Source organism: Ovis aries, chromosome 24 (assembly GCF_016772045.2).
Source record: "Ovis aries strain OAR_USU_Benz2616 breed Rambouillet chromosome 24, ARS-UI_Ramb_v3.0, whole genome shotgun sequence".
NCBI lineage: Eukaryota > Metazoa > Chordata > Mammalia > Artiodactyla > Bovidae > Ovis > Ovis aries.
In genome coordinates, this window is record NC_056077.1 from 9,917,778 (window position 1) to 9,931,917 (window position 14,140).

The following is a 14,140-nucleotide window of genomic DNA, read 5'->3' on the forward strand; positions in this document are numbered from 1 at the left end:
ACAGAAAATAATAGTTGAGACACAAGTCTATTTCGCTGTTCTCCAAGAGTCAGGGGCTTCACAGGCGGCACTAGTGGTGAAGAACCCGCCTGCCAACACAGGAGACACAGGAGACATGGGTTCGATCCCTAGGTCGGGAAGATCCCCTGGAGGAGAGCAAGGCAGCCCACTCCAGTATTCTTGCCTGGAAAACTCCATGGACAGAGCAGTCTGGTGGGCTACAATCTATGAGGTTGCAAAGAGTTGGACACAACTGAAGGGACTTAGGCACACAAGAGTCAGGCTTTCACCCACCATCTTTACCACTATAGGCATATCCCCTCACACCATTTGTAACATGGTTAATAATCTTTTAAAATCAATTGTCTTAAAAAATTTTTTTAATGTATTTGTTTAAAAATAAAACGTCATATCACTATTATCAATGGAAAATCGGCATCGTTTGCTGTAATGGAAATAACCATTAAAATGCACGAACAAGATGAGAGTAAAAGCGTGTAATTTAAACTCTGGGCACGGCCCAAAGGTCTCAGCCTGAGGTCCACACCCTCTGCTTCAAAGGGAGATCAGTTGGAGTTAAAGAGCTGAGGAAGGCATTCTAGCATCCAATCGAGACTTTCCTCTTGAGAGCGTCACAAGGGTTGAAGGGGACTTCACTGATGGTCCAGTGGTTAGGAATCTGCCTTCCAGTGGAGGGGACATGGGTTCCATCCCTGGTCTGGGAACTAAGACCCCACGTGCCGAGGCAGAGCAACAGAGCCCATGCCGCAACTAGAGAAACCTGTGTACCCCAGTGAAGAGCCCACATGCCGCAGTGAGAATCCAGCACAACCAAAATGTTAAGAAGGAGGAAACACCTTCTCGCTATGTGATTGCATGCTATTAATGCTGTGTCCTTGCAAACACACCCAGTCATTTCCCCTGCCGGGACCTCACGCCCACAACTGCAGAACAAGCGCTGTGGGACCGCGGCACCTCTGTCCCCATGCCTCCCTCCCTCCATACCTCCCTCCCCCCAGGTCCTTGTATCTTTCCCCCCACGTTGAGTCTCACTCTACAGGGCACCTCGGACTGGGTAATCTGGGGACAAGCCCCTCCTCTGGCCACGCCCCACACTGGGAGCCTGGTTTTCAGGAGCTATCAGTTCTCAAAGGCAGCAACTCACTCTGTGACCATCAACTGCTTCAGCTCAAAGAGGTCACCCGCCGTTCTTTAAGCAGTGGTCAGTATGATTGGGTGACATCCCAAGGCCCCAAAGTGTGAGGACCCAGGATAAGTTACAAGGCTTGGGGTGTGGCCTTGGGGATAGAGCCCCCATGATCATGGTAGACAGCTAAGGCTGTCTACACAGCCCTGAACCACTGGGACATTCAAAATCTGCTTAGGGAACTGTGTAGACCTGGTCTTTCAAAGTGAATTCCTATGACCACCTGGTCAATAATTGCTTTGCAGCACAGAAAAAGATAGTTGTGTGACTAGTCGCTCAGTCATGTCCGAGACTCTTTGCAGCCCCATGGACTGTAGCCCACCAGACAAGAATGAGTACTGGCTTGTTTGCAAAGCAACTGGTAATTAAATAATGATGATTAATAAAAATCCACTTGGTGGCAAAACCTGATAAGCAGTAATGAGGCTGTTAGTAATCACTGAAAACTTCCCTGGAGATACATGGAAAGGGGAAATGTTTGCTCCCTACCTCCCTCACCCAAAAGATCCCTTTTTCTTTATCAATAATATTGATTTTATTAATTAAATAAATTAATAAACACCTCTATTGAGTGCTTACTGTCTACCAAGCGCGTTCTAAGGTCTCCATAAAGATCAACTCACTAATCCTCACGCTGTTGGCATCAGACAGGAATCCTGACCCCTAGTTTCACAAGTAAGAAACCAGCCACCGTGACCCAACTTAATCCCAAGTCACCTCCAGGCCTCAGACTCATGTGGTAAAACGTGGCAATGAACTGTATTTGATCCGCTACAGGAAATGCCAAATTAAAGAAATCGCTTGCACAAATGGCCCAAAAGTAGAAGCCATCCGAGCATCCACTGAGGGATGAATCGTATATACATCCAGGCAATATCATTCAGCTTTAAGAAGGATATTCTGATGCAATCTACACCACGGATGAACTTTAAAGACATTGTGCTAAGTGAAATAAGCCAGACACAAAAGGACAAACACCGCACAATTCTAAGTACCTAGTCAATTCATAGAGACGGAAAGTGGAACTGGTGGTCGCCAGGGGAAAGGGAGGGGGATGGGGAGTCATCGCTTAATGGACACAGAGTTTAAACACAGGGTTCTTTATACTTTGGGAAGATGACAAATGTTCTAGAGATGGATAGTGGCGATGTTTGCATCATGTGAAGATACGTCTAACATGACGGAAAGCATTAGTCGCTCAGTCGTGTCTGACTCTGCAACCCTATGGAATATAGCCCACCAGGCTTCTCTGTCCATGGGGATTCTCCAGGCAAGAATACTGGAGTGGGTTGTCATGCCCTCCTCCAGGGAATCTTCCTGACCCAGGCATTGAACCCGGGTCTCCTGCATGGCAGGCAGATTCTTTACCACCTGAGCCACCAGGAAAGCCCAGCATGACGGAACTATACCCTTAATAATGGTTGCTATGAACCGAATGTCCAAACTCAGATGTTGACACCTAACCCCCATTGTTGACAGTATTGGGAAGTGGAGTAGTCTGTGGGAAGTGATTAGGTCAGCAGCAGCCTCATGAATGGGAGTAGGGCCCTTCTGAAAGAGGTCAGGGAGCTCCACACTCTCTGCCATGTGAGGACACAGTATCCAAGAACCAAGAAGCAGGTTCCCAGCAGATACCACCCCTCCCAGAGCCTCGATCCTGGACTTCTCAGCCTTTATTTATCAAAAAATAAATTTCTGTTGTTTATAAGTCACCCAGGCTATGGTAGTTTTATTATAGCAGCGCAAAGCAACTAAGACAATGGCAAATGCTTTGTTATGTATATTTCATCACGATAATAGACGGATTTTTCAAGGAAGGAAGGAAGGAGGAAAGAAAGAATCCGCATGACCTCCTCTGTCTTCCCCTCCCTCCAAACTCATCCCACCTCCATCATCTTGGGAACACTCGCCCCCAGCCCAGTCCTTCAGCTGCCTATCTCCTTATCCATCTGCTCTTGATGTAATTGCGACAACTGCCTGTCTGATCTACCTGAAGTAAGGACCCCAGGAGATCTCTGGCAAATCTCCTGGCTTCTTCTCTCACTAACACTTATTACCAACCTTGCAATTATTTAGAGAAAATTCTGTTTTATGGGCTTCCCTGGTGACTCAAACTGTAAAGAATCTGCCTCCAATGCCAGAGACCTGGGTTCAATCCCTGGGTCAGGAAGATTCCCTGGAGAAGGGAATGGCTACCCACTCCAGTATTCTTGTCTGGAGAATCCCATGGATAGAGGAGCCTGGTGGGCTGCAGTCCATGAGGTCACAAAGAGTCGGACACGACTGAGCGACTAACACTGGGCTTTCCTGGCAGCTCAGCTGGTAAAGACTCTGCTTGCAAGGCAGGAGAACCTGGTTCAATTCCTGGGTCGGGACGATCCCTTGGAGAAGGAATAGACTATCCAGTCCAGAATTTGGGCTTTCCCTGGTGGCTCAGACAGTAAAGAATCCACTTGTAATTCAGGAGTCCTGGGTTTGATCCCCTGGAGGAGGGCATGACAACCCACTCCAGTATTCTTGCCTGGAGAATGCCATGGTCGGAGGAATCTGGCAGGCTACAGTCCATGGGGTCACAAGGAGTCAGATATGACTTAGTGGCTAAGCATAGCACTCCATACCCCACGCCAAAGGGTGGCCTATGTGGGTGGGCTTAGAGTGCCCCCATAATATCCATTAAACCCTGTCTGCAGCCCACTAAACCTCACCAAGCATATATACAATAAAAACGGGTACTGTTTGCAAGTTTAGGTTCAATGCTAGTCCCCTGCCTCCCCCTCTCCAACCAGATTGTCATCCCTAAGCCCTTACTGTGTATAAATTTGGCAGCCATCACTGCTTCCCACCACAGCTACCATAAGCCCCCTGAAGATGGGTACCAGGGGACTGTTCGTGTGGCTCCTCTTCTCATTCCAGCCCCTAGCACAGCATCTGGTACCCAGTAGGTGCTCTAAATTGAGCAGAGAGGCTTGATTCCATGCAGCAGAGCTTCCCCAGGGCTGGGAAACAGCATGATGGTTCAGATGCAGGAGTAGGGAAAGGGGCATGTCGGTGAGGGAATAGCAGAGGATTGTGGCAGGATTAGGCTATCCTTGTGGCTCCTCCAACTCAAAAAGCACCCCACCCCTCGACAGGGGTGCCCTTGAAGCCTTTGAAGGTCAAGAGGTTACATTTCTTAAGATGTTGATGTGACATTTCTTAAGATCTTAAGATCGGCTCAGACCTGTTTCCTGGGGGTCTGGCATTGACAACCATTCTCACTGGTCACGCTCAGCCACGTGGCCCCCAGGTAGACTGAAGGACCCTAGGGGCCATCAGCAACCTCTTTGGGTGCTGCTGTGACACCCAGGCCAAGCTCCATCAGTTAGTGAGCAAGGAAGATTTACCCACAGATGCTGGAGTCTCCCCAGGAAGCTCACAGCCTCCGCCCCCTTTTGGGTGAACAGGCTCATAAACCGTGGACCATTGCACCAGCAACCAGAAGCCGCTGAGACCAAGGAGCGGGGGAGGGGAGGCACGTGGTGAGGTCCTGGCAGCCTGGACGACGGTCCTCCGGGGCATCTCGCTTACCTTAGCCAACTGCGTCTGTAGCTTGTTTTTCACCTCCGTCTCCTCCGCAATGCGAGCGCTGAAGGCCAGGTTGGTGTTGGTGAACTGCCTCCACAGCTGGTCTGCCAACACATCGAAGAGGTTCTGCGCCTCCTCCCGCAGCCGGATGGAGTTGGCCCGCATGTTCTGCGAGTGCCGGATGTTGTCGTTACTGAACTTGGCCCACGTCTCGGGTACGGAGATCCTAGCGGAGGCAGGAGAGAGAATTTACCGGGCGAGGAGGACTGGGGGGTCGGCGGCAGGCTTGGAGATCTCTGCATGCGGCTTGGAGATCTCTGCATCCGGGGTTTCTCAGCCTTGGCGCTTCTGGCGTCTGGGTCAGGATAACTCTCTGTTGGGGCTTCCCTGGTGGCGCTAGTGGTAAAGAACCCACCCGCCAGTGCAGGTAGATGTAAGAGACTCGGGTTCGATCCCTGGGTCAGGAAGATCCCCTGGAGGAGGGCAAGGCAATCCAATCCAGTTTCCTTGCCTGAAGAATCCCATGGACAGAGCAGCCTGGCGGGCTACGGTTCATAGGGTCATGCAGAGTTGGACGCAGCGACTTAGTACACACGCAGGCAGTTCCTTGTTGGGGTGGGGATGATGGGCTGTATTCTGCCCTGTAGGATGCTTAATGGCATCCCTGGCCTCTAACCACCAGATAGATGCCCGGAGTAATGCTTCTCTCCTTGTGACAGTCAAAAATGTCTCTAGACACTACCAAATATTCCTTGGAGGAGGGGGAACAATGACCCCTAGCTGAGCCACTGAGCTGATCCAAACCCCTCATTTACAGATAAGGCAACTGCAGCCTGGCTGGCTTCCCCAAAGGGCACTTGGTGAATTGCAAGAGGGGAGAGATCCCGTGGACGGGTTCTTTTCTTTAACCTTCCCTCCTTCTCCACCAAAAATACAGATTCAAGAAGGGGACATCAGGCATGTTGCTGGCTGCAGGGCCCCTTCCATTCAGTGATGAGCCTGCGACCACGCTACTTGCCCTGACTTATTCACTCAGCAAATGTTCTCTGAACACCTACCACATGCCAAGACTTTTTCTAGTCACTTGCGATAAAGCAGGTGACATCCTCGTCTTCATGGTGATGAATTTCCAGGGGGAGGGAGATAGACAATAAATTAATAAGATGTTTACACCTGGTGTTACATTCTGGGAAGGAATTTAGAAGCAGAATGAGGAAGAGAGACAGGTGGAGTGGGTCATTATGTGTCAGTCAAGGAAATAGATGTGTCATAAAAGGAAATAGATGGAATTTATACTCAGAGAACACTGAGGGGCTCATAGATTAGCGAGTGCTAAAGTTGTCACAACCCCAGCTGTGAAAGGAAAAGAGAGGAAGCCATGGAGAATAAATCCTCAACATCCTTCTCTTTCATCTTCTGCTGGTGACCCTCTTATTTGGCTGAACCCTGCTGGGAACCAGATGGCAAAGACCCAGGAAAGGCAGTTTGTAGAGGGCAAACTCCTTTATCGGACTCACACCAGGGCAGCTAGAGAATGGATCTGGAAGGATGAATAGAGTTCAGGCTACATTAGAAAGGGCAGTCTGGGAAGGCTTCTTGGAGGCGGTGACACATTTAGGGAAGAGAAATTTCTTCCTGGTTGAGTATGTAAATCCATGCAATAAGAGTTTTCTCCTCCGGGAAGCCTTTGAGAAAGAGAGACACATACACATGTTCCTTTGAGCTGACTTCAGTCCCCGGGTAAACCAGATTAGATACATTTTTGAGGTCTTTTCTAGCTGGGAAGTCTCCAGTTCTTAAAATAAAGCAGATTTTTATTCTCAGACAGCAGGAAAAAAGAGATTCAATCATCTGAAATAGAAGGCTCTTTCAGGACATTTTAAAGCACTTAGACTTCATGGTGACTAGAAATATTTTAGAAAGCATACAACATGTGCTTGTTTTGTCTGGCTTTTGCAGGAGTTAAAATCAAACTTCTGGAGAGGTCTCGGCTTCTAGAGATGTGAGGGGGCACTGAGTCTGATCCAGAGCTTTCATCCAACAAAGACTTGAGGCTCAGAGAGGTAAAGTGTCTTCCCCAAGGTCACACAGCTACTCACCATCAATCAAGGAAGGAGGAGACACCAAAGAGAGCAGAGAACACTATGTGAACTCTGAGGGCACCTGCCGCTGCTCAGTGGGCTGCTATCAAAGTCAAGGGCAGCAGCTGCCCCTCCCCAGGAGCAGACAGCTGAGCTCCGGAGGGAAAATAGCCCATTTACTCACCCTCTCCCTGGGGGGGTTGCCGCGGCAGCCTGTCTCCTCATGGGTGGTGTGCCTCAGGAGGCGGGGGACATGCTTTCTGGAGCCTGTGTCCTCTAAAAACAGGAGGACACAGCAAGCTTCGCTGGGAAGGTAGGAAGGCGCAGTGGTAAAACAGGGTCCCAGTGTCCCACATGACTCAGACTGAGGCTCTGCCACTTGCTGTGTGAGCTTGGACCAGTCACTACACCTCTCTGAGTCTCAGGCTCCTCTTTGTGAAATGGGGATAAAAATGGTGCCTTCCCTAGAGGCTACTGACTGACTAAATGTGAGACCCCCTATCATGGCACCTGACAATAGAAAGCGCTTAATAAATGTTTATTTTTCACGAGATGCTCTGGAGGGACTCAGCACAGTGCCCAGCCTATAGCAAGCAGCGGGTAAAAGGCAATGGCTAGCCTCTTCATCCACATCATCTGAGGCGATAAGAAATTCCAAGAACAGTTACGGCAATGCAAACTCCAAACGTGCTGTGACCTACCAAGACATGGCCTCGCCTTAAAAAACCCTACAGGGATTTCCGTGGTGATCCGGTGGTTAAGACTCCATGCTACCAATACAGGGGGGCCAGGTTCAATCCCTGGTTGGGGAACTAGGATCCCACATGCAGCCAGGTGCGGCAAAAAAAGAACAAACCCACATACAAAGCCTCGAGTTAGCACATCTAGGGAGCAGTTAGTCACCCCAAATGGCAGCTCTGGCTTTCCAGCTGGAGTCACTGGAATAGCAGACCCCTTGAAATAGCAGACCCCTCGTGGGCATGGAAATCAGTCTCCACCAACCAGCGTGGCTGCCCAGCTTCCAGGAAGGTATCTGTTTGGGAAGGGAACCTTCCAGATTCCCTGTCCAAATGGGCAGCTATGGCTGAGGAGACTGGGCCCCGCTCTCAAGGCCTTGTTCACCTTGCCGTGGGGAAGTCAAATTTGTCCAGACAAGGAGAAGGGCCCCTGGAAGTTGTCATTGCAGGAAACCCCAAAGGGTTCTTTCAATAGCCGCATGCTTAATACAATCCAGAAAGCGACCCCAGCATAAGCCAAAGAGACCTTCCCTTTCTTCTCTCCTCTCCCTCCCTCCTCCTTTTCATTCATTTTCTCAGTCAACAGACATTTTTTGCACACTTACTATGTGAAAAGCACAATTCTATGTGCTAGAGGGTTTTTTCCTTGAAGGGGATCCAAGAGAGACCCCACCCTCTGCATGTACCCAGAGCATCTCTCTCCAGCCGTCGTTACCCTAGACCTCAAACTACCAATGGGGAAAGCTCGCTTTCATTTTCAAGCAGTTCCGTGATGCTGGGACATGCCCACAGCAGTGCCAGGCAGACAGGAGGCACCTATTTTATGGTTGTTGTGACGAGAAAATCAGGTCACACAGCAAGCACTCAATAAACGTTAGCCATCATCATTCCCGATGCAAGGATCTGTGCTCGGCGCCTCAGACACCCACCTTTCCACTCTCACAGCAACTCTGGGAGGTGGATGTTATTTTTATTCCAGTGGTAGAGGCGGGGAAATGGAGCCCAGAGAGATTAAGTCCTTTGTCCTGAGGGTTAATTGAAGCCTGGATCTAAAACCAGGCAACCTGGCTCAAGAATCTACTCTTTTTTTAAAGCTTTTTATATGATTTTTGGCTACACAGTGAGGCATGTGGGATATTAGTTCCCCATCCAGAGACTGAACCCGCACTTCCTGAATGGAAAGCATGGAGTTTTAGCCCCTGGAACTCCCAGAACCCACACTTAACCAGAGTGGGCAGGCATCAGTTGGCTCTCCCAACAAAGCTTTTTTTCCTCCTCCTCCTGGTTGAAGCCGTCTTGTCTTGTAATTTGTTCAGTGCACCTGCCAATCCAGGCGCCCCAAGAGCAGCGGCTGTGGGACCCTCGCAAGCCAATCACCTGTGCTCCCTTCCTGGAACTTGGATCTTGGTGAAGTGGGCAAGACAGTGGTGCTCCAACACCAAAGCCGATTAGCCCATTCAGGCTTCCAGAACCTCCCCCTCCAGCCTTCCCCTGGAGCCTCAGGCTCCTCGACAGCCTTCCAGTAAATTCCATCATAGCTTAGCCAGAATCGGATTCTGTGGCATGCAACTGAATTCAACCCACAACCTATTCAACCCACGGCTCCAGACTTGACTGGGGCCTGATGCCCCTTTTCTGTTCCTTGGCAGGAGTGAACCCAGAGCCCGCCTCGTGGCTCCCCTTGGGCATAGCGAGGTGGGGACCGAGAGCTCGGTACTTACGTGCCATCAATTTTCTCCACCCCATGGAAGAAGCTGATGCAGTCTGATGTGTTCCGTAGGTTAAGGCACTTCTCATCAATGAACTCGGCCGAGTTTTTGTCCTCGAGGTCCCTCTCCAGGGCGTGCTGAGCATCTCGGTTATCACTAGGAGGCAAGGATGTGTCCCTAGATTGTGCTTCCTGGGTAAGTCCCTCACCCAGGGTCACAGGGGAGGTCAGTGCAGAGCCACCGCTGGAAACCGAGTCTCTGGACCCCAGGAGGATGTTCTGTCCACCCGCAGTAGCTTCCAGCCCTCTTCCCACCTTGAGGCCCCACCACACATCCAGGGCCTCCTCCTACTCCCCCTCCCACTGCCCCCACCCCGGTCCAAACAGACCTGTTGTCACTTAGAACAGGAGAGAGTAAGCATTTTATTGTAAAGGGTCAAATACTATATATTTTAGGTTTTGCGGGCCATGTGGTCTCTGTTGCAACTAACTGCTCAACTACATAGGAAAATAGTCATAGATAATATGTAAATGAATGGTCATGGCTGTTTTCCAATAAAACTTTATTTACAAAAACAGATGGTGGGCCAGTTCCAGCCCTCCGACTATAGTTTGCTGACCTAATATAAAAGATACAAATTTGCACTTTGGACAAAGTCAGGTTTCAATTTAAATCGATTCACAAATCATTGTGTCTGACCCTATGCCAGGCCCAGCAGGAAAAGACATGAGTAAGACCCAGTCATTACCTTCAAGTTGCTCATAGATGTGTGTAAATAAGTACTGTAAAAATAAAGAATAAGGGCAACACTGCAGGTTTGAAAAGGATACACAGCAACATAGAGGACGAAGCCATTACCCAGGGTGAGGGGTGGTCAGGCCAAGGGATCGGTGCACATCTCACATGGATCCATCTCTTCCCCCTCCTGCGTCTTCTCATTTTCTCCCTCTTTCTCTCCCTTCCTCCCTCTATCTCTGTCTTTCTCATCTTTATATCTTTCTGTCCCATCTTGCTTGGTTTCTCTCTGATTTGGGGCCTTGGTGTGTGTGTCTCTCTCCACCTCTCCCTGCCTGTCTCTATCTTTCTGCCACGTTCTTTTTCTGCTATGGATACTAAAAGCTGGTGAAAGGCTTCCAAAACAGGTCAGGAGCAAAGAAATTAAATCCTCGTGCTGGATCCTCACCCATCAGGATGCACAGAGGGTCATGTTGGGGTAGGAAGAGCCCTACTGGGGCCCTTGGGGCCATTGGAATTGGCAAAGCCATGGAGAAATGGGGCCCCATCCTACCCTATGAACCAGAATGTGAAGACAGACCAGAATGGGATACTTCTTTGGTGGTCCAGTGGTTAAAACCCATACTTGCACTGCAGAAGGCATGGGTTCGATCCTCAGTCTGGGAAATAAGATCCCACATGCACTTTTGTGACCCCATGGACTATAGCCCACCAGGCTCCTCTGTCCATGGAATTCGCCAGGCAGGAATACTGGAGTTGGTAGCCATTCCCTTCTCCAGGGGATCTTCCCGACCCAGGGACTGAACCCAGGTCTCCTGCATTATGGGCAGATTCTTTACCATCTGAGTCATGAGAGAAGCCCCTTTCACTTTCATGCCACATGGCAAGGCCAAAAGATTAAAAAACAAAAACGAAAGACCAGAATGTAGTAGAGACACATACCAGAGCATCAGAGGAGGACCTGGGGCCTCAGACTCACGGGTTAGTCAGTCCAGCCCCTAGCCCCAGCTAATGAGGCCCAGTGAAGGAGGGGGCAACCCATCACCCCCTGTAGGAGATTCTGGCCAGTGTCAAAGCTTGCCCTACAATCGTTACACAAGGAAAAGCCTGAACTTGGCTCCTGCCCAGTCAGGAAAGCCTTTTCTACTTTGCTGGGGCATCTGGCGAGGTGAGGACTCAACCCTGCCCAGATGCAGGCCTCAGGACTCGCTTAGAAAACCATGAGTCCACAGCCCAGCACCTGCTCAGGGCCAGGGTGGCTCCCAGGTGGGTCAGCGATAGAGCCTTCCCACGGGGTCAGGGCACACTGAATTCTGACCCTCTGATGAGGCTGCGGCCAGTTCTTGGTTAACCGGGCTGCCCTCCAAGATAACAGGCATCCTCTGACACGCAGGCCACTGCCCAAGGTCAAAGGGCCTCTCTCCAGGGCGAGCGGACCTCTGATCCTGGCAAAAAGCAGAGTCCTGTCCACCCACTCTCATCTCCCAGCCTCTCCTGTTCTCTTTTCCTCTTTCTGCGTATGTCTTTTCCAGCTCTCTCATTCTTGATTTTTCTTTTGTCCTGCGTGTCTATGTCCCTCTCTGGCCCTCCGTCTCTCTGCTCCTCATCTCTCTCTTTTACAGCTTCGTGTCTTTCTCTCTCTGTCTCTCTCCCTCTGACACCAGCGCTCGCTCTGTGTCTCTCTTTCTCTGTCTCCCAGTCAAGGAGACCACCCTGGTCATTCTAGTTTTCCTGCACAAGCAGCCTTCTGCTCACTCCAGTTTCAAGATTTCTCTTCCGGGGTCCAATTCCCTAATTTCAAGTCTGGGATTTTGTTCACTTTTTCGGCTCAGACTGTCCCATTTCCCAAACTAGAGGCCTCCTGTCACTCCGACACAGAATTTTGTCACAGCCCCAAGACAACCACAAATGCAAAACCATGCTCCTTTGCTGGAAAAAAAAAAAAAAAAAAAGGTGATCATAAACATAAGGGCAGGGCTTCCCAGGTGACTCTGTGGTAAAGAATCTTCCTGCCAATGCAAGACATGTATGAGACTCGGGTTCGATCCCTGGGTCAGGAAGATCCCCTGGAGAAGGAAATGGCCACCCATTCCAGAATTCTTATCTGGGAAATTCCACGGACAGAGGAGCCTGGTGGGCTACAGTCCAGTGGGATCTCATAAGAGTCAGATACAACGTAGCGACTCAACAACAACATCAACAAACAAAGGTAAGAAAAATGCAATAAAGACATTTGCTGCCCAAAGAATTCTCTTTGTTAAAACTTTCCTGTTCTAAATACAACTACTGAAGCCTTTTTTAAAAGTTAGTTAGTTTATAGACAAATATTGGGCAAATTTAGTCCAAGCAGTAGGTGAACTGCCACAAATTAGGACAGAGGCATAAATATGGAACTCAACTCTCCTTTCGTCCATTCAACTGCCACCTCAGTCACTGCCATATTTGCATCTCATTTTGACGTTTCTCCACCTCTGAGGTCTCCCTGAGTCTTTCCAAGTCCTCTGTCCCTGACTGCACCCTTAGATCTGCAGGTAGCTTTTCAACATTGCCCTGGATGACATTTTATCCTGGACAATTCTCTCCAACCCTGCCACCCTTTTTTACAGCCTCAGTGGGGTCAGAGAGCTACTATGTGTATCAGGTGTGGGTGACTGCTGTTTCTGGGGATACAGCAGACCAGGGCACCAAGCTACCAGAGCCTAAGTACAAGCTCCCAGACCCCTTAGCATCCCACACAGGCTGCCCACTTGCCCTACACAGCAGGAAGGGGCAATCCTGGCAAGGTTGTCAGCCCATCTAAATGAAGAATGGAGAAACCAATAGAACAGCCTGCCCTGCAAGTGCCCAGCTCAAGAGCCAGGCTGCTACCTCCAGGTGATCTGAGTGCCAAGGGCTCAGCTATGAGTCTCACAAGTCCTGTAAAACTCAAGCCTCCCCTTCAATTATGGAGTGGGGGGGCGGGCGGGGGAGGTTCCTGGCTTGTCATGATACCAGGTACATAATCTTCCAAGAACAAAAAGCTGATTCCTTTGAAGACTCAAAGGAATGATGGCTCAAGGCTCAAGCTCCCTTCTGGAGATTCCCAGGCCCCTCACCCTGATGGCCAATGCCACTCACTCTTGGATGTATCCCAAAGTTCACGACTCACACGGGGAAGCCACAGGCTAAGAGGAGCCTCAGGGAGCCTACTTTCTTTTGCCAAGGGACTCACTGCCAACAAGAACCACCAGTGATGTGCTGACTCACGAAAACCAATCAGTGGCATCCTATCTGTAGACTGAGATCAGCCACGGAGTATTTACGTCCCTGAAACTGACAAACGTGACGAATCAGGATTTCTTTCTTTTCCTGGGGAGAGCTGATTGTTAAACTCTTACCAACACACCACTGATCAAAAGAACCACCTGGAGATGGGGAACCCATCCGTCTTGCCCCCTAGAAACCTGGGACACCAAAAACTCCAAGAGGAAGAAGAGAAAACAGCTCTTACCGCATCTGGATATCAATCCTTTGAGCTAGTTTTCTCATCTGTTCTTGGCAACATTTTATCATATCTACTTCCTGCAATGAAAGATGTCAGAAAGAGCTCAGAAACTCAGCACCCTGTCTCCCAGGCCAGCGCCCCACCCCTCACCACTCACTACCCACTCTCCATCCCATGGGGTGAAATGTCAGGGTGGAGTCCATTTCCAGCCTCAATGCGCATGGCCCCTGGCCAGGCAACTGAGAGTTGATTGTGGAAGCTGTACATTCTATGACCCTCCTGTCCTTTATTTTATATACCTTCAGAAAAAAGGAAAATGCAGCACCTACTATGTGCCACGGGTCCATGCATAGAACATCTTATCATTGAATTAAATAATGCATATGAAATGGTATATGACACTGTGTGACATGTAATAGGTACTCAATAAACACTGCCTAATACTGCCGGTGTTTATTGGAATTGCTATCATGATAGGTGATGCTAGTGGCAAAGAACCCACTTGCCAATGCAGCAGATGCAAGAGACTCAGGTTTGATTCCTGGGTCAGGAAGATCCCCTGGAGGAGGCATGGCAACCCTCTCCAATATTCTTGCCTGGAGAATCCCATGGACAGAGGAGCC

The 14,140-nt window shown here is 49.7% G+C and overlaps 1 protein-coding gene across 1 annotated transcript in view; it reads right to left on the minus strand.

Annotated features, from left to right (window-relative positions):
* The window catches only part of TEKT5 (tektin 5), a 47,624-nt gene that overhangs the window by 26,883 nt on the left and 6,601 nt on the right, over window positions 1–14,140 (minus strand). The window contains exons 3-5 of the mRNA XM_004020767.4: window positions 13,524–13,594; window positions 9,311–9,454; window positions 4,775–4,997 (exon numbers count right to left, since the gene is read on the minus strand). Of these exons, the coding sequence (XP_004020816.1) occupies window positions 4,775–4,997; window positions 9,311–9,454; window positions 13,524–13,594 (438 nt within the window). The remainder of the gene's footprint in view (window positions 1–4,774; window positions 4,998–9,310; window positions 9,455–13,523; window positions 13,595–14,140) is intronic.